We start from the raw sequence: 22,825 nt of genomic DNA, 5'->3' as shown, positions 1-22,825 counted from the left end.
GATTAAAGTACTGTACTTGCTGTCCACATTATGAAAAATGCTAGTATGTCTTTATATTATTTTATTATATTAATAACTGCCCATTCTTAAGGTAGATTTGAAAAATGCTGCTTCTGGGTATGCTCCAAGGCATGTATCCTTCTCCTATGACTGGTGAGAAGTATGCCCACATAATCTGGAACACAGATTTACAAGCTGCTGAAAGAAACAGCTGCTGAAATTAAATGACAATGGTTGGGCTTGCCTTTTACTTTACTCAGTTTATTTTATAGTGGCTGACACTCAGTGCTTTGTGTGTTTCTCCAAGACAGGGATGGATGTACTGGACATAACATAGATAACAAAGGCTGGGACTGAATAATTGCCTGTGTTACAGAGAAATCCAAAAGAAGGATGAAATTGCAAGTATTTTGTCATCAAACTAATGATTTGTTAATTACTCTACTTGGATGGAGTATGAGCAGCCCAAGTCTATGTGGATAGACCAGTAAACCCAGAGAATGGCAAGGGATTTTGGCATGCAGTGCACTGCTCTGAATGATATAAACAGCACAATTTTCAGAGATCCTTTTTGTAGTAATGCTTGTGAAACAGTCCCCGCTTCTTCTGAGACATTGTAAAAGGAGATAAAGCAAACGTAGGGCAGGAGCTCTGAGCAGCCTCTAGCCTAAACACAGGAGATGGAAAATCCAGTGCAGGCTTTTGGCTGAATGGAAAGAGAGAAGGTGGCACTGATATTAATTAATGTTTTTAGTCTCTTGCAGAGTACATACTGAAAACCTGAAGAGGACAGCCATTTCTCTTTAAAGACAACTTTAACACTTAATGGAAACAGTAACACAGGCTATGGTGAATTCAATGATTCAGAAAGACAGTGTGAAGCAGCCCCTGTTTGCTCCAGAAGAGAGTGCCCCCAAACACATACCTCCCATTTCAATTCTAATGAAGACTTGAATTTGCAGGAGTCCAAACTTAAGGCTCCCATTTTTTCCATCAGTAAGGGGCTGTATAAGCTTCTTTCAGAACCCTTACCTTTGGAGGAATGTGTGGTATTATTTACAGCTGGAGAGTTATACAGGAGAAATACGAACATCAGTCTTTCTCCTGCTATACATACTTCCTGCTGGTTTCCTTCACACGAGGTTTAGCAACCGACACAGTACATTAAAAAATCAGATGGCTCCCCTTAGGGCTATCACATGCAGTAATTAAATCAAACACACACCAGAGTCACACAGGGGATTTGACAATGCATTTGAAACCACTGTGCTTCAAATACAGGCTATTGCACATCAGTTCAGGCTGATCACAATTTTTTTTCCTGTAGAAGTTTGTTCCAGGCATCCTGTTGGCATTTAAGCATATGCTTTACATTAAGAATGTGGAGTTCTGCTACAGGAACACCAAGCAGATGAGATCCTCTATACAAAGATGGGACAGCCTCATGCTCCGAAGTCCTTGCACTCATAGAGGATTTCAACCACTCCTTCCAATCCACACCTGTTGGACAGACCACATAACAGGGCTGTGTGCTCCTTTACTAGTCTGTAGCCAGCATCACTTGGATGAAGCTCCAGGAAAAGGAGAAAGGAACAAGGAGCTTTTATGGCCCCTGAACAGGCTAAGCAGCATTCAAAGCAGAGGCAGACTTTTACCCTTTGCACCCAGCTAGATCTTGGGTCAGGAGCAGGACTCTGGTCATCCCTAAGTAGTGTGGCATGTGGCCTCCCGTCCTGTCAGGGTTTGTTAGTGGAGACGACAGCACAAACCATGAAATACTGAATAGTTGTAAAGTGAGCTACTGAGAACCTGACTGCAATGTAAATGATACAATAAACACATTGGAGAGGTTCTTTCCTCACCCCACATAAATGCAACTCAAGTGAAATATTATAGTTTTAAAAACTGACTTGCAAATATCTTTCTGCATCAATATAATGCTTTAGAAGTGAAACATAGCTTTGGGGTAACAGTGGGAGCTCCCTCTCCCAAACAAATTTAATGCCAAAGCAATATATCTGAATTTTGTTGCAGATACACTATGAAGCCAATGTGCTTTCTTGAATGAAAATCTAGTTATGTGATAAAATTCACCTTCACTTAGGAGAACACTCTAACAAAACTGAACAAAGTTTCCTCACGTTTTCTGAGCTGGAGCTGTAGATACATGTTCCTTGTGTTAGTGGTTAGACAGGATGGCATCACTAACCCACATGTCCTGGAAGTTATCACTTGTTCTGAAGGACATAATGTGTGCTCATTTCAAAAAGGCTTTTAATCTCTGAAGTTATTAAGGAAGACACAAAGTCCAAACCAACATTCTCCACCACAGGAGAATGGGAAAAGAGGTTACAGACATGAGGAAACTATATTTTCCTGTTCTGTGGTTCTGCTGGCTCTGATAATGTGTGCTGAAATTAAGCTTATCTGGGGGTGATGCACAGGGATGTTAGGATGCTCTTTAAACCTGTTTTGAATAATACCATTTCCATTCTCCACCAGCATATTTTTGGCAGCTTGTAGACACTGCCAAGACCTGCACAGCACTGTAGTAGGGGTCAGTAAACATACATACTCCCTAATTATTTCTGCTTGCTCCCCCGAGGCTTCCTCAATGCTTGTGCAGTTTCAGTACAGAACTACTAGTAAGAAATGGACTCCACCTGGATCAGCTGCTGGCTACAAATTTCACTCCTGCCTTGTGATCCATATTAATGAATATTTTGGCTAGCAGCAGCAGGCACAAAGCAGAATATCTTTTTCTTTTTAACCTTCTCGTATCTTCTGGGAATATGCAGCTATTTATAATCCTGACAGATGTTCCAAGCAACATGTATTAATCCTCCACCAATAACTTTACATGTAGAGAGTGGGATCATCCCTGCAATTTGTACCAAGTTTCCTTACTTCTTGATTTATCTCTTATTGTCATGGATTGAAATGTGTCCTTTTAAGCCAGTGCTGCTCATGCAGTGACTGTGAAGGATTGAAGGCTCAGGACCCCCAGTGCAGTTGCCCAGGGTGCCAAGAGTCTAAACATATTCTACCGCATGAGTCTGGCTCCACACAATGCTGCAACAAAAGTAAAAACTTCCCTTTTCCCTAATAGCATCACATTCTCAGGAAGGGAGGCAGTACCTTCTGGAGTGTTCTGTGAACAGTGACAACCCATCAGGACTTATAGGAGGTCTTCAGCACTGGGCATTTCTGCCATGCCTTGATTCAAGGATCACTGATGCCCTTGGGTTTTACCTGCTGGGGCAGTCTTGATAACAATGACAATTTAAAAATTAACAACTTTGACATATGAGTTTCTTCATCGGGCTAAGCTGGAACAGAGGTCAGCACTCTCTTTTGAGCCATAGCTGTATTTTAATCATAACACCTCCAACATCATGACTTGATTAATAAATAATTGATGTGTCTGTTATACTGTTTTGCCTTTGATCTTTTCAGAATGGAACATAATTCAAGATATGCAGTGTCTTGAGACATGTAAAACTGAGGTATCAGTGAATACATATTGACAGAAAGATGGGGCTTGACAGAATCACTAGTTTTGCAGAGAAAACAATTACTGTAGTATGGAAGTTTGAAATCATCAGTTGAAATGTCCTCAAATGAAAACTCTTTTTACTCATAGTTGAAAGAATTCTTCTTGATAGAGCATCAGCAGACACCTTTTTTCTTTTAAATCTTCTCATCATCTCTACTGAAAACAGATTTAGCTCCTACCTCTATTCTAGCTCAGCAATAACTCTCTCTTTTTAAGTTAGTCCTCTTTTGTACAAAAGCAAAAATCACAGCCTCTTTTTCTCACATCAGTCCTCTGAGTCATGCTGAGTTTAAAGGGTCTAATCCAGAGTTCTGAACCTGCCTGAATACTCTTTCTTGGGCAACACCTCCATCCTCCTGGTCACATGTAACCCAACCACCATCTTGGATCTCTTTACTCTGAAATGTCTCATTCAGAGCTGGACTTTTGCATATATAACCTGTCACCACACACACCATATCCTCACTCTTTCACAGGAACAAAAAAAGAGCCTGCCTCTCTGCTCAGTTCATGGTGTCAACTAACATCATCCTTCCAATCAACACCACCTACAGCTAAAAAGGCTTCTATACTTCTGAAATCCAGCAGAACTCTCTTTCCTGTTCCTTCTATAATATTGTCCTTTTTTATGATATATACCAAGGAAAAGAAAAAATAAAGCAGTAATTAAACTTCTGTATACTGCAATCTGTATACTGATATGGTGATCAACCTGATCTCTCTCCAGCCTACATTTCCAATTTTTTGAACGGCAACCTCACACATCAGAACAGAATATACAGGTCATAATTATGAAGCATGTGATCATCCCTTGGAATGAAATAACATTATGCAAAATCCTAGGGAATGGTGGGGAAGAGTCTTAGTAATTGGGCAAAGCCTGTTTTGCATTGAGGAGTGCTGAGAGAGCAAATCACCCACGCTTATAACTTACTCATTTTGACACAGGTGAATGGGCCACCTTCACTTAACCCAAAAAGGGGACATATATTTGTTGTTTATACATACTTGTGGCCTATATGGGCCAATAAACAGCCTGTTGATTGTGAACTGCTCATGCAAAGAGGCAAATTAAGGAGCCACCAGTCGCTGCACCCACAGATAGGGATACCAAACAGAAGCCTGAAGGTGGAACGTGATGCTCAGTATGAGGTATCAGTGAAATACTGCAAGTGGTTTCCACGCTGATTTTTAAATACTCAATTTTGACTACTAAAAGAATAACAAGCAAAAATGCTGTTTGTATGTCACAAGCACAAGGCATACCAGACTATGAGACCATACTAGAAGTAAAGAGCTGAAAAAACATTTTCAAGTGCAGAAGTTGTCAAAGGCGGCACAGATTTTTCTACAGATAAAAGCTGAGTATAGGTTGTGTAAGTTAAGTGCTAGAATGCTTTGAGAAAAACAGCAGCTGTTATAAATATTGACAAAGTAGCTGAAAGACATGAAGAAGAAAGAGGTCGGTCCTACATGGTCACTTACTTCTACCCAAAGGGTACTGTAAGAAAAAATGCCTTATCTACCAAGATTTGTATTGCTTTTCTCTCCAAATAATGTATTATTTATTGAAGTTGAAAGAAACGACAACACACTGGTGATAAATGCAATGAAAGATCTACCACCTGAAACTACCTTGCTTTTCTTTGCTTATCACTTACCAAACAGACATTTTTTTCTTGACATAGAGCATAGAAATGGGAGATTAATACATTTTCACTGTTAGTCTTAGTGGTTAATTGCATTCATTTTACAAGTAAATTAATTCAGCTCAGTGCAAACAGCAAATAATTTTTTGTTGCTGTCACTAGCACTAATCAATGATTAATTAGGATTATTAAAATTTGTTAGTGTGAAATTTTTTTTCCAATGCAGTTATCTAAATGCCAAATTTATTTTGCTGAGAGTTTGGCATAAGACTGAGACAGTTAAATGGTCATGGAAAATAAGCTGAAGGAAAAGTTTAAGCTGAGAAGTAGACAGGATTTCTTACTAGCCTTAGTAAATAGTCTATCTGACCACAGTGAAATTTAAATGCTTTTTACTTTTCTAGATTAAAATGTGATATTAAAGTTTAGTCCACAAATGTGATGACTCAGTTGCTGCATTCTGCTGCAGACTCAATATTTTGTTGATTTTCTTTTTAAATATTAAATTAACTTTCAATTCTATATTGACAAAAACCTTTTGTGATCTATCTTTCATAATTTATTGGAAGCTAGCAAAAAAAAACCCCACAGAAATTATATTGCTATGAGTATGAAACAACAATCAACTCAACCACTTTCAAAATAATATCAACCCCACATGAAAGAAAACCATTTCACCATGAATGTATCAACAGTTACATGTCCAAATTAAGGAAAGCAAAATCCTCCCAAAAGACTATGCTCTCTGGGAATGTGAATCCTGCATCATAGATGATGTCATGAGAGATTAAAAAAATCACTTAAAAATTGCTAGGATGTCATGTCCCAGTGCTGGAGACTGTAAATGGGGTAAAGCTGGATGCCAAGGCTGCCAGGCTCTGTTCAGGGGACCCCAGCACATGAATGAAGATAAATGTAGTGTAAGTTACTTTTTGGACTATGGGGAATTTAGTACAGATGAAAAGAAGATCAGTTCTATTTCAGTTCACAGTGGGATCTACAAACAAATGCCAGTTATTGCAAATTCATTGAGTCCAAACTCACACGTCTAACAAATTCAGTCTATGTCCAGGCATGTAGGCAAGTAAGTCAAGAATTTCCAGGTAGAACTAACCTGACTAGAAAAGACATCTCTTTGGAACAACTTTCATATTCTAAATATATAATGATAAGTAACATGTTTTGGTTACATACCTACAATGACATTCACCTTTCTTGGCCTTCTGATTTATAAAGAATATAAAATAACTTATCAAACCTCAGCAGTTTTGTATTCAAAACTGATACACTCCTGATAAATATTCTCTGTAAGGAATAAGTACATTCCTGTGATCCTCTATGTACCTTCTTAGAGAAATAAGCATACTAGTTAATACATTGATTTAACTGAGGATGTTGGTGGTAGAACATAATTTCCCCAGAAAAATAATCTGGAAAACAAACATGCCTAGAATGAATGGAAATGTAACTAAAAATTAAGATACCTCCAGAATGAATTGACTTTGTTTATTGGCAGCTTGAGGAAAGGTATTTATTTTCTCTTCTTCACCTTTAACAGATTGCTTCCCTTGAGGCCTAAATTCTAAGTAAACTGTTATGATACTGCGCAATAGATTTGTCTAAGCAACCAGCTGAAATTTAGCAGTAATTGCCTGTGGTGATATTTTTGTCAGATCTCATTTGGAGATCTCAAACTCTAGATTGTTCATCATATATTTCTGTCTGCAAAATCCTCTGCATTAGATACTACGGGAGTATTTAATCCATAGAATTACTGTTTTTCATAATAATGAGTTATAAATGAGAGCCTAATTACTCCTAATTCCTTGAAAATCCACTGTTGGTGATTATAATCACTAACGATTAGATTGTTAAACATTCATCATTGTCTATCTTTAGCAAACTTAATGAGAAATTATGGATCAAATCTCAGTTTCTGATCCTGCTGCCAAGTGCTGGTGGAAGAGAACCCCTGCTGGCTGTGAGCAGTGCCAGGTCACCACTGGCATTACCCCTTGGCACTGACATGGGATGACTGGGAGTCAGCAAAAGATGTGGAGGGAATATCCTGTGCTCCTGCTATTCACAGCCCACAGAACTGTCTCCAGGGACTATTTCTCCTATGTAACTCAAAGCCCTTTCATCCAAATCTGCTTTTACAAAGCCCCTGAACTTTCTTGTTTCATTATCAGGACAATGAGGAGATAAGCCACTTGAGAAATATCATCCATTTTGAAGAAAAATCACCCCGTACACATTTTAAATAATCTTTACCTGGGAATTTAAGTGGATGATTTGTGTAGAGGTAGATAATGACACTATCCTTTCCACTTGCTCTGTTGAAAGAGCTGTATCATCCAACAAGGCAGGAAATGTGGCAGCAGTCATTTCTTAAACCATCTCAATGGTGCTTTCAAGTGAACATCTTTCCAAAGTAGTAATTTCTTCCTGCTCTTTGTCAAAGTGCTTTTCTGCACCTTTGTCAGCTGCAATTGACTTTTTGGAATAGGAAGAGGCTGCTAAAAAATAATCTGGATGCAGTCTCAATAGCACCCTACACAATGGCACCTCTGGTAAAATGTATCTTGGAAAGAAAGGGAGAAATAAAAAAAAAAATACTGCACATATTCTATGTACATAATTCCCTCTGTATAGCTCTACATAAATTCATAACCTAGATAAATATGTATGTGTTCTATACATGGTTCCATTTAGATATATAGAAAGACATACCTAAAGAATATAATCCTGTAATGCACTTAAATGAGTTTAAGAACTGAGGAATCCCAGTGATTTGGACCAAATGGGTGAATATTCTATATTTAAAGTTTGCTGCTGAACTGGAACTGTGGATGCAAAAACCTGAATCAAAATTAATCACTACCTGTACTGAAAATAGGCATCACAAAGAAAAAAAGTGTCAATATAAAATACCAGACCACAAATATAGTGAGAAAGGTCTATGTCCCACTCTGTTACATGCAAATTTCAAGCCTCAGTTTACTGTTTGCTTCATTTTATATTTGGTATCTAAGCAACCCATAATCAGAATAGGATAAAAAGACATGTGACAGCTTAGTATAAATCAAGAAATAATTTAAAGCTATTCAGAAATGCATATTGAGTGACATTAGTGAAAACTGTGTTGATGAAAGATCTAATCTGAAATTCATTATGCTACACATAACCACCTATACTTAGGCATGAAGTCTATCTCCAGCAAGTGCTACTAAACAGTTTTGGCCTCTCGAATTTAAGCATTTTTTCTGGGAAGTAGAGATTTCTGTAGGAATATATGGACAGAGATATGGCCAAGTAAATGACAGAACTGTTCAGTGGTCTTCTGTGATAGCTTTTAATTTGCAGGTTTAAGAGTCCAGGATTCTGTGGTAGTTACTTCAGGTAAGTCCTACAAAAACAGCATTATAGTCCCGCCATTTCAATCAATAACAATATTCTCAATGATTTTAAACTATTAAAGCTACACAGAATTTTTTTTTTTTTTTTAGTTTTACCTCATAGTAATAATGGTGGCACTCTGGATTAATAAGCAGAATTGTTACTGGGCATTTTGTTTGAACTGCAGACTAGAAGCTAAACAGGACAGGAGTGGAGGTCCCATCCAGTTAATAAGCAGGCTTTTGGAAGTGAGGCTGTAATCACTGAAGTATCTTTAGGGTTTATTTCAACTGGACTGGTTCCCTCAACAATCTCTCTTCTTAAACCACCCCAGTCCCCAGACCAGAAAATGAGTGGAAGTGGGGACACAGCAGGCAGAGAGGGACTCTCCTTTGTGAGGTAAAATGGATTTATGTTGTGTTGAAGTGACCTTGGGAGGCACTCCAGCCTGAACCATTGATTCTCCAACAGAACTTCTGAATTGAAAACCACATGTTTAAAAACTGACCTCCTGTTTTAGGATTCCTGCTCAGCTCCAAACCAAATTTCAGATTTGCTCAGCAGTCATCCATAGAAGATGCAAGTTCTAAACATCACTAAGAACTGCTTCCAAAGTATTTAATTTCATCTCCCACATACACTATACAAATGTGGACCCACTGAGACTTCTTTCAGTTATTATATTTGGAATTTTTTTCTGAAACATGGTCCATCTGTATGCAGAGCAATCTGCCCCAATGGATTCCATGGTTTCAAAAGCTGGAAAAAAAAGTATTTCACTCTGTTGGGAAGCATAGGCCTTGATATGACAGTTTAAAACATACCTATTGTTCCAAATAAAGATTTTATCACAAGTCAAGAAGTGGACTGAACTAGTAATACAACAACTTTTATAAACATATATACAAATTCAGTAGCAGTAACAATAATTTCACCATATTATTATGCTTTATGAAAACTGATAAATAGCAGGCCATTAAAAAAAAAAAGCCAACCAAAAACCAAGACTTTACACAAATATGGTAAAGATATATGGTATCTATATATATAGATATATGGTACAGATAACCATAAATCTATACATATAGATATATGGTACAGATAACCATAAATCAGGGGGGGGGGTTTGCTTCTCTTATGTAATTCCATTCAGGTTGATTTCAGTCTATAATTTTACAACACATATCTAAAAATCTGAAATACTGTTCAGGCCAAGCCATGATGATTGTGCATGGATATGCATATTTACAAAAAATCCTGACTGCTAAAAATAAGCCATGCTTGATTCAAATAAGTCTTATTTACTTATTTAACATTGCACCCAACTCTGAGTACAGAAGGAGTTTATCACTTTAGCTTTCATAACCCAGCATACAGTTGTCACATTTATCCCTCTAATACAGTGTGCACTGCTTATGCATAATATAACTTCAGCTGTAATTTGAACCTATGGTTATGTATTTTCAGAGCATGACTGGAGCAGAGGCTCCAGAGACCTGGCTTGAAGCAGTTTTGTGTATGGATAGACGTAAGTTATGTACACTTTATATATGTAAGCCGGGCTCCACTTGTCCACAAAAATCAGATTTGTTACCTGCAACAAGCCAATAATTATACACTCAGGAGAGACATTGATTATTTATTTCTGAGTTGCACAAGCCCGAGAACTTGGTGATATTCCAGAGATCAAACACCCCAATTATCAAAAGTTTTTACTATTTATACATTTTAGCAAACAATGGAGTTAGTGTTCATTTCCTACAAGTTACAGTTCTCTTATTAATTGGTATTCATTAGCTAATGATTCGCTTCTCATGCTAATTAGTCCGCATGTTCAAACTTTCTCTTCTTTTGAGTCTGGGGATTTCTCGGCTTCATGGTCACCATCTGCCCCTGCTGGAATTACATTTTACCCAGTCAGAGCTGATTTAGCTGATTTATTTGGCTTTTAAAAGTTTTTGCTTATCTCGGGTGTTCTGCCAACTGTCCTCGAGGCCCGTAAACTCCGCATCCTTTGTGTCCACAAGCATCCTTCTTCCCAAGCCTTGTAAAGCTCCCCCGAGGTCTGAGATCATGGGACATGGCCAGCCCTGGACCTTAACACGGCAATTCTACCAAGTAACTCGTCTTTCTAACACCTGGTCACCGCTTAGAGCTTGTTAGACTTTCACGGATTAATTCTCCCTTCCTGTTGATTGGATTTCAAAGTACGCAAAGATCAAAGAACATCCCTTCTTAAGTTTACATGTCTCCCATTTTGCAACACCCTCGTGCCTGTCCCTATGGGAGAAATGGCTCAGCCCTGGGGCTCCCGCAGCGGCACGGTGCCCGGCGGCTCTCCCGGTGGGATAACATAAGATATACTGTGGGATAGCCGGTTGGGTGAGCGGCAGAGCATCCCAACAGGATAACATAAAATATCCTGCGGGACACCCGGCAGGGGAAGCGCTGAATTCCCCTCACGGCCGCCCCGCCCCGCCCCGCCCCAGGCGGACCCGCCGTGGCCACGGCGCATGCGCAGGAGGTGGGGCAGCGGCGCGCGCGGGGCGGCAGCGGTGGCGGGAGTGAGCGAGGCGGCGGTGAGAGGAGCCGCGGCGGGCGGGAAGGAGGGAGGGCCGTGAGGAGCGGAAGGGCCAGATCTGCTTCTGCTCCGCTTTCTCGGTAGGACTCGGTGCTGGATCGAAATCCGCTGCAGGCTGAGCCGGCCCCTAGGCCGGGAGCACCCTCAGCCTCACACGCGCGTGGCGGAAGGAGCGCTTAAGCCGCGCTCGATGGGGGCCGGGGGTCGTCATTCCTCCTCAGCCAAGGCGCGCCCGTGCCGGCCAGGGGGCTTGTGGGGCCTGAGGGATGCAGAACCGTGCTAATCTCTTAAATTCAGCTATTTTTATATGTAATTTTTTATGCTAGAGTGTGGAAAGGCTGCCAGCTGTAGGTATTTTGGGACCAGTGTGTTGAGAGAAGTTCTAGTAAATCACAAAGTCCCGCCATGAAGTTTAACTTGTGCTCTTAACAGCCTTACTCGGTCTCAGCTGAAAAGTGCTTTTGGTACCTTCATGGTCTGGCTGGAGTCGCACGTACAACCTTCCCCGGGCTGGAACATCCTGAATTCAAGCTTTGGCTGCTACTTACCTTTGTGTTATCATCGGCATTTAATCTAAATGAATTGTTTTGTGAACGCGTTGCTCTAGGCATCCTTTCTCTTGCGAGCTCGTGAATGGGGTTGGAGATTTAGACACCTACGTGTAGCCAGTAAAGATGTAGGTTTTCATCCTGCCATGAAAATGTGAGAATGGGCTGCAATGTGTTTGGTGCGAGGGTTTGTGAGGAGCGGGCGGGGCTGGCAGGTGCCCTGCAGTCAGCAGGCGATTGTGCTTCCCCGGGGGGAACTTTGCCTGGAAGTGACCTTAAAATGCTGAAGTGTTTTATGGCTTTAGATGCATTTGGGGCGCAGTCAAGCCCTGTTCTCATCTATCCAGTAGAGCAAAAGGGATGTCTTCTTTTTTCTTTTTTTTTTTTCCCTTAAATTTACAGAAGTTTTTCAGCCTTTTCTAGAACTTTTCCCCCACTTGTTTGTCCTTGGCTTTAGAGGCTCCTGTCGTAATTTTTTTCTTTTCGTCCTTGAAATACCTAGCTAATTTTTTACATAGCAGCCTTAATGAAGCTATTTGTTTTTTTGTGTCTTCATTCCATTTTGAATAGATGTGGTGGAGGGATGCACAGACCCATTCAAAGCTGGTAAAATGGGCAAAGGCTGTTTGTATGGTTCTGTGTATAGGAAATAGTTTGCTTGATACAGATGATTGTGGGTTTTTTTTTGCCCCTGGCAGCAGGTTTACTTTGATTTCCCATACTTAATATGTGATTGACTTATAAATAAACTTATTTTTCAGGTTACTTCAGACTTAGTTTCTTGATATCTAATTGTAGTCCTTGTTATGTGTGATGTGATTACTTTCAAGAAGGTGTAATTCAAGTACCGTGTTACTTACGTCATCAGGGATATTCTTTTTTTTCCTCTTGAATTCCACTTGTTTTTCTGTTGATTCTACAATCCCAGCTTTTACCTTAGAAAATTCCAAAGGCGTAGTGTAAAAATAAAAGAAACAATATTTTCTCAAGTCTATTTATGGAAATGCTTACCAGAGATTGGTCCCAAAACGAACTTTATTTTAAGGTATTTCCATAAATACATTTATATCTGCAAACCTCCTTGTACCCCAGTAGCTCTCTTGTTAGTGCAATCCACTACTGCATTTTTCCTTTGGAACAGTTTGCTTTCCCTTTACCTTGCTATTTCTGATTTCCTTCTGCTAACCTAATCTTTTTTTCCTGTGCTGTTGTACTTATAACCAGCAAAATGCATTTGTCTGTAAATACTTACATTTAAAACAGTTGGGAGTGCTTTATTATCTTTGTCATTATAACATACCTCACCAACTGACAGGATTATCTGTATCTTTATTGCCTTAATGAAACTTCCAAATTTTCTTTTTGGTTGTCATGTTGCGTTTGACAAAGTCAGAATCCAGCTGTTGGGGTCATTTCGGTTCTCTCTGCACATTATCTGCAACACAACAGGTAAAAGTCCCATCTTTCCATCACTTTTAGAAGTGCAGACAAAGAATATCTTTGAGGTGTTTTTCTGTACTCTGTCACTAAAACCCAGCCTTCCCAGTGTTACAGCAATCAAGACTTTTGTTTTTCCTTATCTAGTCCTTGTCTAAAAGGTAGATTGGCATTGAGATTAGTTCTATGTACCTGCTTTGGACTCCTACTGTTTTTAAGGAGTATTTCCAGTCTTTACCATCAAGTGAATTTTTTTCATATGCCTGTGCTCCTTTCAAGATGGGGTTAGCATTCCTGTTAGAAGCAAGAGCTCTATTACTTTGTCATCCTTATCTTTCCCTGTGTCCTACCTCTTTCCTGTTGCTTGTGAATCCTTGTTTATTGACTGTTCAGGAAGGTGATGATCTGTGACTAATCTACTTTACTTACACATATTCTCTTGCTATTTCTAACTGTATATAAACCTAGAATTTGCAATTTCTCAGTTAACTAAACCAGGATAATTCTTGTATTGATTTGTTCATGTCATGTATACCTTTCAATTTTGATTTGCTTTTTTGGATTTTGTCTGGTGTGGAAATGTCTGTAGAATGAATTACATAGTTAAGTGCAATTTTACCCAAGTCTTTAAAGTTTATCATACTTACACCCTTATCTTGTGCTAGAATGTCTGTTTAGGTTTTCTGTCAATTCCCCTTCCTTTTATGTGTACAGAAGGAAATGATAATGAGAACATTTTGTTTTCCAGATCACTCTATTTCTTGTCTCCTCACCTGAGAAGGGACATGCATGTTTAGGTGACTAGCCACAGGAACATCAAAATGCCGAATCTCGAACATCCAGCGTACCCAGCAGCTGCCCTGCTTCGCTTGGAGAGTTTGGTGCCTTGTCGAGAATCCCAGGTGTCCACGTTGCTGTCAATATTTGGCGAGGTAGTGCTCTTGTCTTCTGTGTTTGACTAGAGCAAAGGCCTTCTGCTGTCTCAGGGGGAGAACAGAAATTTAAGGGTGTTTTTGTGAACATGCTTTTGTTGCCATCTTTAACATTAGTGTTTGGCAGTAGCTTCTGGTATGTTGGGAGGTTGAAAGATGTCTTGGAGCTGGAAGGACCTAAATAAACTTACAGCTGTTTGTGTCTTTGTCTCCCTGAATTCTGATTTTGCCCTAGCTCTATTCTGTCTTTGCCAGTTAGTACCAGGGAGCAAGTCTCTTCCTCCTAGACCTGAAGTTATGGGGTAATTTATTTCAGTGTCAGTGTAGAAACTCTGTTTGGTTTTGACCTGTTAATCTAATATCTGAGTGTCTGAATTCTAAGTACATTAAATTGTTCTGATTCTTAGTAGTTTTGAGGCTATTCTTAAGAGTTAGAAACCACTGGCTTGTTAAATGATTCTGTTACTGCTTCACAAAGCTGTGGTAAAAAGTAGTGGGGATTTTTATCTGCAAACTTGTAAGCAGTTTGCTTGCAGAATGTCTGCTTACATTCAATAACTAACTGGAAATTACTATCTGTTTTCTGTCTTTAGTTATGGATACTAGTAATAGTAACATCAAATTACAGTATTCAAGTTTTATGTGTGTTGCAAGCATAGTGGCAACAACTTCTTAAAAATAGATACTTCAATTCTTGATCAATGTACAGATACTCAATTTTCTACATGTCTTGCACAAGAGTGTTTCATCTTGGATAAATTGACTATTGTTTTTCATAAAAAGTGTCAATTTTATTTTTGTATTCATTTTTAAGTCAATTTATTTATATTCTTAGAAATTAAAACAAAAAATCTGTGTTTTCATAATCACCTGTGTGAAAAGCATCAGGACCCTTAAATAAATAGATACATCAAATATTACCTTGTGAAAGAAGAGCAAGCTTTACCATCTCCTCCATCACACCATTTAATTCTTTTCTCTTTGGTCCTAATGAAAAGAAAGGCAGTTTGTAGTATTTGCAGAAGCTAGGGCAATGTAAGGCTTGCAATTTGTGCTTGCCAGGGTTTTGTTTCAGTTAGTTAACTATTTTGAATTAAGAGCCCACTGTGTGTGTGTTTTTGTTGTTTGTTCGAGCAGTTTTTATCTCATAACTGGCAGTTATGTGATACTTGATTCTTGCAACTTACCCCCAGCATTTCAGTAAAGATCTAACATAATCCTTTATCTTGCTGATTCTGTAATAATTGCTGTATTTTATATTTAATGCCTCAATTTAGGAGATAACTTTTCTTTCAGGTGGAAAGTTCATTGTTAAATCTTTTATCTGTTGAATGAAAAGAAGAAGAATTTAAACAACAACTTTGTTTTTTTTTCCCCTTAGCGTCAGCAGTTTAGTTTTCCATCCATCTTCATCTATGGACATACATCTAGTGGAAAAACTTACGTGATGAAAACTCTTCTAACTACCTTGCAGGTAAGAATGGTCACAATGGATGTTGAATTTGCAGTTCCTAACCATGGTTCCTCAAAATAGCCTCTGCTTTTTCAAAGGGGTTTGTTTCCTCAGCCATTTCTGCCTTCCTGATTCTTCTCCTCCACTTACTGTGTCATGAATGCATCACTCACTATGGCACTTAGGAAAAAATGAAATTGTGCATACTGAGATATAATATAAATCATAATAGCTTTTTAAAGAAAGTTTAAAAGAGATAAAAAAGGAGGCAAATATTGTTCACCTTGTCTCCATTACTTAGCCTGAAGTAGCTCCATTGACTCCATGTTTTAATTTTTTCCAAAACATGCTTTAAAGTTGTCCTAAGTTGAAGGGTGTCATTGCAGAAATTTCCATCTAGATCTGTTAATACCTCTGTCTTTGTCAGTCCTGAAATTCAGGGATTTAAATCCAATGACAAGTGCTCACTTCATGCCTAAACCATAAATTTCCACTTGTGTGTTTCCATAGCTCTGATACTTTCAGCTTGTCCAGAGTGAGCTTATCACTTCATCTGCAGGTTTTATGCAGAAACCCCCTTCATTAAAAGCTCTGCAGAGGGAGAGGAGTAGAAGGCAGGGGTTTGTGATCCTGTTCCATGAAGTAGCCTTCACAGTAGCTCACAGCCCTGAGCTGCCCTCTCACACCACAGCTGAAGATGCCAGGCCCTGGGCAGCGGCTGGTTTGGGCAGCAGCTCTCTCCTCTCTCTGCAGAGCTTCTTGTGCCGTGTGTGGGTGTCTCCTGTGGCCTGTGCTGGTGTGAATCACATCTGAGGCACCCAGCTTTCCTTCTGCTATGGAGGTGCAGCACTTTGAATTGCTGCTTTTTTGGTGATGTAGCCCTTTCCTTTTAATGGTGTTCAAAATCATAGGAAAGCTTTTTATTACATGCTGGGTGAGTGAATTGCCAGCATTACCCACACTTCCCCACATCTGCTGAATCATATTGTATTTTCAGTAGGAAGATTGGAATGAAGTACTTGGATTTTTTTTTTTTGTTATAGACAAGCACATTCCTGCATCCCAGTGACTAATGTTTTCCAGAGGTTTTAACGTTCAGTGTGAAAAAGAGCATATGCCTTACCAGAGATTATGGAGTCGTGCAGATAAGCTATGTCTTAAAAATAGAGTTGCTAGAAAAGGATCTTTTTTTGCCTTAGGTAGGTTTGACTACTGGTATTATTTTATGGGTTATAGTGCCTTCTATTTAAAGACAAATGACTGTAGATTTTCAATATTACTAAATTGATACTTATCTCATACTCTGTTTTTTTCACTCACTGTTTGCTTGGAAAGATCTGCTTTTCTGAAAATGTTCTGCACAATCATGCTGATGACATGAGTTTGTTACAGAAACTTACACTTTATCATTTGTATGCATTGAATGCCAAAAATGTTCACAGTAGTTCTGTGGAGTGTGCTGGGGAGATTACTTTCTTTGAGATGTCTGTGTTTTCTAGACACTGTAATTCATAATAAACCATTTTATGATACTGTAATGTCTTATAGTTGTCTAAATGTCTTTGTGCTAAATGCTATTTGGTTTTCTCTTTGTGTATTGCTGACAATTTTTCAACATAGTTAAAGGATACATTGTGCTTCAGTGTTTAAACATAGTTAGAAGGTATACTTCCATTTGAAGATTCATCAGCTGTTTCTTCAGTTTGTGATACATAATATTTTGACTAGGTACATAATTGACCTTTTTTTTTAACAAGTTATTTTGGTACTTGTTTGCACTATATTCTGTTGGCAGGGTATGGTTTCTTTGGTTCTCTCATATGGAAGAGAACTCTTTCTGGAGTATTTACACTGAAAAAGCCAAGCAGTTGTATAATTTTTCTTGTTCTCTTCAGCTTCCTCATGTGTTTGTGAACTGTGTGGAATACTTCACATCACGACTTCTGCTAGAAGAAATTCTCATCCAGCTGCAAAGCAGTTCCTCTGGTGCAGAGCAGACCTCTCCTGTGCACTGTGATACTTTGAATGACTTTGTTCGTCTCTTTAAACAAGCTGTGGCCAGTCGGGAGCTTCAAGATCAAACATTGTACATTGTAAGTAATTTCATTTTCATGTCCAGTCCCATTCCTGCTAAAAGGGTGTGAGTAATGGCTGTTGATAATTTGTATGTGAAATGTGTGCCTTATAGAGCAGTTTGCACTCAATTTCTCAGTAGACCTCTTCCAGAACCTGTTGACAGATTCTTTCTGTTGGCTTACAGGCTTTAGGTGAGGTTCTGTGTTCTTCCTGATTTTAGATTTTTTCCTGCACACAAATTGTATAGCAAAACTAATAATGAACATAAATTGTATCACACATTTAAATTGGGGGTGTAATAGTGTTGCAAAGTCTTTAAATATGGAGCGCCTATATTTGTTTTATTAGTAGTTAAGTAATGCTTGTCTGTTTCCTTGTGAAAATAGCATCACAAATGAGAAAGCAGAGGTGGGGACCAGGGCAGAAAGGAACATGGACAATGCAAATGACAAGGCTTGGTTTGCTGGAATAGAACTTAAGGATAATATTAAGGAACTAAAATGCATAACTTCCTCTGTAAAAATGCTTTTTAGATCTTACATCTTCAGCTGCACTTGTGGCCCTCAGAGATAGGACCTATAGTTTTAAAATTAAGATGGGAAAAAAAAAAAGACTGCAGTGAAAAAATTGGTGGTATGCTCAAGTGGAATGAATAGCAGATTGCAGGAAAAATAATCAGAATTTAGGTTGCTGGAACGATTGAATCAAGGTAATACTGATTTGGTTTAGGTCTTCAGGTTTTTTTACTGTGATAATCTTAACTACATAAAGGAGTCAAAATTTGCAGACTATAACAGCATTTAGTATGCTGAGAGATGAACATGGAAACAAATTGCAGTCATACAAGAGGTGTGATGGAAGGACAATATGAAAGCTGTAGCATTAGTGATGTGTAAATGTGTGTATATATATATAGTGTGAACCTGCAGAATATTCACACCAAAATTTTAGGCCAGCAGTAAGAATTTAGTTTTTTTTTAAAAGACCAAAATTTTAGGCCAGCAGTAAGAATTTAGTTTTTTTTTTTTTTAAAGAGTTGAAATTGATTATTTAAGAAAACAAGAACATGGTTAAGATTGATTGCTGTGAGAAACATGCAGTGTGATTACCCAGGGTCATTAAGCTTTCAATGTGCCCATACTGCTTTAGGGTTTTTTTGCAGTCAAACAAGAAGTTCATAATTATACTGAACATTCTTCATTCTGTTTCACAGGCTATAGTTAAATATGTTTTATTCCCATTTAAAAATACTTTGCCACTGAGTTAAATAACTTCGTATCATGTTTAATGGAAACAGTACTATCTCATTGTTTCCAATAGGTCACAAGGTTAATAAATTTGATATGCTTCTTAGACGTGGAATGAAGAAAATAATGTGCCAACACTTAAAACAGATAAAAAGTTATAAATAGAAGTAGTTTAGCTTACTGTCACAAAAGTGATATTGACATTCTTCAGCATTTCCATAAGCACAAAATTTATCTCTCTAATAACATTCAGTGTATTTCACATAATACTTCTTGCAGTAAAGTCTTTGTTTCAGATTAGTATTTGGATTAAAAACTATTTTGCATCAGTAAAGAATTCTTGATGTATTCTTTGAAAATTGGCATCACACAGAAAATTAGAAAGTTCTTGAACAATGGTTGTAGAAAGTAAAGCATTAAATAACTAAAAAGGTTCAATTGTATCATGAAAATAGTTGTTGCCTTGGAAGAATTAGGTATTAAATTAGTATTTCAGTTACATTCTGCATGGGAACAGGCAGGAATGGGAGAAATCAATTCGTGTTTATTAACCTATGTCATCTGGATTTATTGTAGAGTGGTTAAATTGAGACTGATGGAAGACCAGCATGCTGGTAACGTAAACTGGCAATGCTGACTTATTCCATTTCATTTCAGTAGTAAATAATGTAATATTTCAGCTCAATTAACTCAGAGTAAATCAAGATAAATGTTTACTTTCGAGCAAAGGATTCTAAATGTTTCTCTTAACCCAAGCATAGGTGCTGAATGCTTGTGATTACTTATGAAAAATGAATTTATTCGTTTTAACTACCTGAAAAACTGGAGTAGATGTAACTTGTTGTCATTCCTACATTTACAATATGTAGCACTTTATTAGCTTGATACAGAAGTATCAAGCTAATTTTTTTAATGTAAGTGAGCAGCCAGTTTTAGAAAGTATAGGCCTTTTAAAAAAATTGAAGAGTGACAAGTCTATATGGACACCAAGAAATAAGGCTTAGATTTATAGACCTGGGGGATGGCTGTTGCTATGAACCACTTGACATTTTCCACAAGCCAGGGTCACAGTGTATTTTTTATGCTGTAAGTAGGAACTGTAGTTTCCCATTTAACTAAAAATGTGATATGCTTAGGTCAAGACCTTAAAGCTTTGTGTTTGGTAGCTGCATGTCACTGGGTCCAATAAGCAGTATTTTATTAGTAAAAATGCATAGCCACTCTTTGGTCTGTAGTGTAAAGCAGTCTTCATTCCTGAAGTCACTTATTACATGAACCAAATGCAGATATCAATATGAAATCATATATGGTAGTTTTTAATAAATTCACAAAGTCTGAGATATTGATGCAGAGATAGTTTTTTCAGATTTGTGTGGTGGGATTCTGAAATAATATTTTCAGAAAATGTTTGGCTGTCCACATAAAGTTCTTTACCTTATTGAGGACAGCAGAAATGATAGATGATGTAAGATTTTGATGGAGAGAAGATATGTAATAGGACAGAAAATATAGTTTTCTGTGGGCCTATAGTTTTTATCTCAAGAGCAAAAATTCCAAAGAAGTAACGAGCTTCAGAAAATATATTTATATTGCAAGTAGTAAATAAGCCATAAAAGAAATGTGTTTCTATGCTCTTTTTTCATTCTTGTCAAGATTTTAGGTGTGCTGGAAATGCACTTTTTTTTTTTTTACCAAAGAGTAACAATGGATGTCTTCATGCTTCTGTTTTTTTTCTTCAGACTCCAAAATGTTATTTGCTTAAGATGTTTCTCGTTTAAGCTGTACATATGCTACCTCTGTTACTGCTGTGTGAAGTTTGCATACAATAAATCCTGTAAATTCCTAGGCTGCAAATAATGGCAAGAGCAGTTTCTCTCAAAATTCAGAATACCAGCTATTATTTGTTTCTGAAAAATAATAGTAGGAAAAGGCAACTCTTCTAGAGTAAGCATGTAGTTACAGTGCCACTGTACTACATGTAAATTTGAAACATAAGAATTTTTGGAGAAAATGGAGTTTTCAGTGGTTGTTAAGGATATTGTGGCTTTGTTGTGATAGTCCTGACTGGACTTAAATAATAATTTTCCTACCATAAGAGAATAGTGCATGTCTAGGGATTGTATGCTTTTTTAGATGCAGAGCTGCTTGGGCTTCCTGGGAGCACATTTGAAGCAGTAATCTCTCCAATTCAGTTTCCAGCAGCTAAGAATTAATTTTAAATCCATGTGAGAGTGGGAGTTGAGTTTGTTTATATAATATCATTGTTTTGTTAAAAGGTTCTGGATAGAGCAGAACAGCTGAGGGAAATGGAAGCAAACATCCTGCCAGCATTTCTTAGGCTTCAAGAGTTGGTGAGTGTCTGGAAAGAAATTATCATATGTGTCCTGCCTGTTGAAAGTAACTGAACATGTGGTACCTGTACATCCAGGCTCACAGATAAAGATAAGTGATTCTTTAGGTGAGAAAAGTTGCAAAATTAAGCCTCAGTCCCCCAGAACAGTGGTCAAAACTAGAAACCAAACTAGAATTTAAATATTGGGAGATTTTTATTAGACAGATAAGTTGTGGTTAATGGTATCTCATTTACAGTGTCTGATGTGTAGAATCTTTGGAGGCTCATGTCAGATATGTAGCTCTCTTTTCTAGGTTGTCTTTTTAAGAATGGGGTTTTCAGGAGACTACCAGCTGTCTAATTTGGCTGGAGCTGCACAGCTCAGCAGCTGTGAATGTGCTTTGACTTGCTAGAGAGTTTTCTCACACTTCTCCTGGAACTGTGCCTCAGTAAGTTTCTGATTGGAGTATACCACAGTGTGATTTCCTTTCTCACTTCTGAAGCATCAAAGCTTTTGCCTTGAAATAAGCAAAAATGGTACATTCCCTGAAAAGAAACTGAAAACAAAACCATAAGTTGCTGGTACTTTGAAATATCTGAACATGTAAATAGCTGAAATTATGCTTGTTATCTCAAAGCTTTTGTGTGGTGCTCTTAATCTTCTGGTCACATTGATTTCTCTACTGAATGAAGACTGATTCACAGCTGTGTTCTTAATCCTGACAGCTGGTGCATTTTCTCTCTTTTTTTGTCTGCTCTGCCCATGTTCTGGACTAGGCTGCCCCTGAAGCAGAAACAACCTGTTCTGCAGGGAGGGGAGGCAAACTTGGGTCTGTAATTGCTGTTCAGGGATCAAAACCCCATAGATTAAGACTTGTATATGCCAGAGGAACACTCCCAGATTCAAAACTAACCTCCAAACAAGTCTGTTATCTTGAATGCTGATATTCCAGTTGCTTAGATTCTGCACTGAGGCTTTCTAAAACAGTTGTGCAGCCAGTGTTGCAGAGCAATGTTGTAGGAGCAAATCTCTTGCATCTCTTCCTTTCCTGGAGTGAAAGGAGACCAGGAAAGCCACCAGTAGTAGTGAAGGGTATGATGGCACTGGCGGGCTGCTGCTGAAGAATAGGTCATGGATGCTTGATTTCTCTGAGGATTGTGGTGGCAAGTACTGAAGTTCTTCATGCTGAATGATCAGTCAGAAAGTGCACTGAACATAACTTAGTACTTCTGTCAGCTGAAACATTAGGAGTTCTGGGAGAGGAAACCAACTGAAAGAAATGCAGAAAGATACTTTCTTGTTGGAAGCAAAGAAAATATTTATGTTCCATAAAAACAAGGAACAGTAAAGAATATGGGTGGGTGCCACTTCACCAAGAAGTGGAAAAGTAAGTAAAAAAAAGATTTTCACTGCATTTCAGGGAAGGGAATAGCATTTAGTTGTCTTTTCAAGTCATTCACAGCACTGTCAATTCGATCAGGTCCCTTCCTTTTGTTTTATGGAGGTGCCTTAATAGTTTTCAAATGTCTTTCTTGAAGAACCATATTTAAAAGCATCTTTTGTTAGGCAGAATTTTTGGTATGGTTGCAGAAACTTTGCAAAGAGGGAAAATGA

At 38.2% G+C, this 22,825-nt stretch overlaps 1 protein-coding gene across 3 annotated transcripts in view; it reads left to right on the top strand.

Moving 5' to 3' along the window:
- The first annotated feature begins 11,139 nt into the window (after positions 1–11,139).
- ORC5 (origin recognition complex subunit 5) overlaps positions 11,140–22,825 on the top strand; it is a 61,691-nt gene continuing 50,005 nt past the window's right edge. The window contains exons 1-6 of one of the 3 annotated variants that reach the window (XM_041405520.1): positions 11,145–11,183; positions 13,127–13,182; positions 13,919–14,102; positions 15,484–15,576; positions 17,451–17,648; positions 21,155–21,229. In XM_041405520.1, coding sequence (XP_041261454.1) covers positions 13,992–14,102; positions 15,484–15,576; positions 17,451–17,648; positions 21,155–21,229 — 477 coding nt within the window. In that variant the 5' untranslated portion in view covers positions 11,145–11,183; positions 13,127–13,182; positions 13,919–13,991. Of the gene's footprint in view, positions 11,266–13,126; positions 13,183–13,918; positions 14,103–15,483; positions 15,577–17,450; positions 17,649–21,154; positions 21,230–22,825 lie in introns of all 3 variants that reach the window. The other 2 variants (XM_041405521.1, XM_041405523.1) reach the window with 2 other exon arrangements.

Source organism: Onychostruthus taczanowskii, unplaced genomic scaffold, assembly GCF_017590055.1.
Source record: "Onychostruthus taczanowskii isolate IOZ18803 unplaced genomic scaffold, ASM1759005v1 scaffold23, whole genome shotgun sequence".
Lineage (NCBI taxonomy): Eukaryota > Metazoa > Chordata > Aves > Passeriformes > Passeridae > Onychostruthus > Onychostruthus taczanowskii.
The sequence above is the reverse complement of the archived record's forward strand: the minus strand, read 5'-3'. Positions and strand labels throughout refer to the sequence as shown.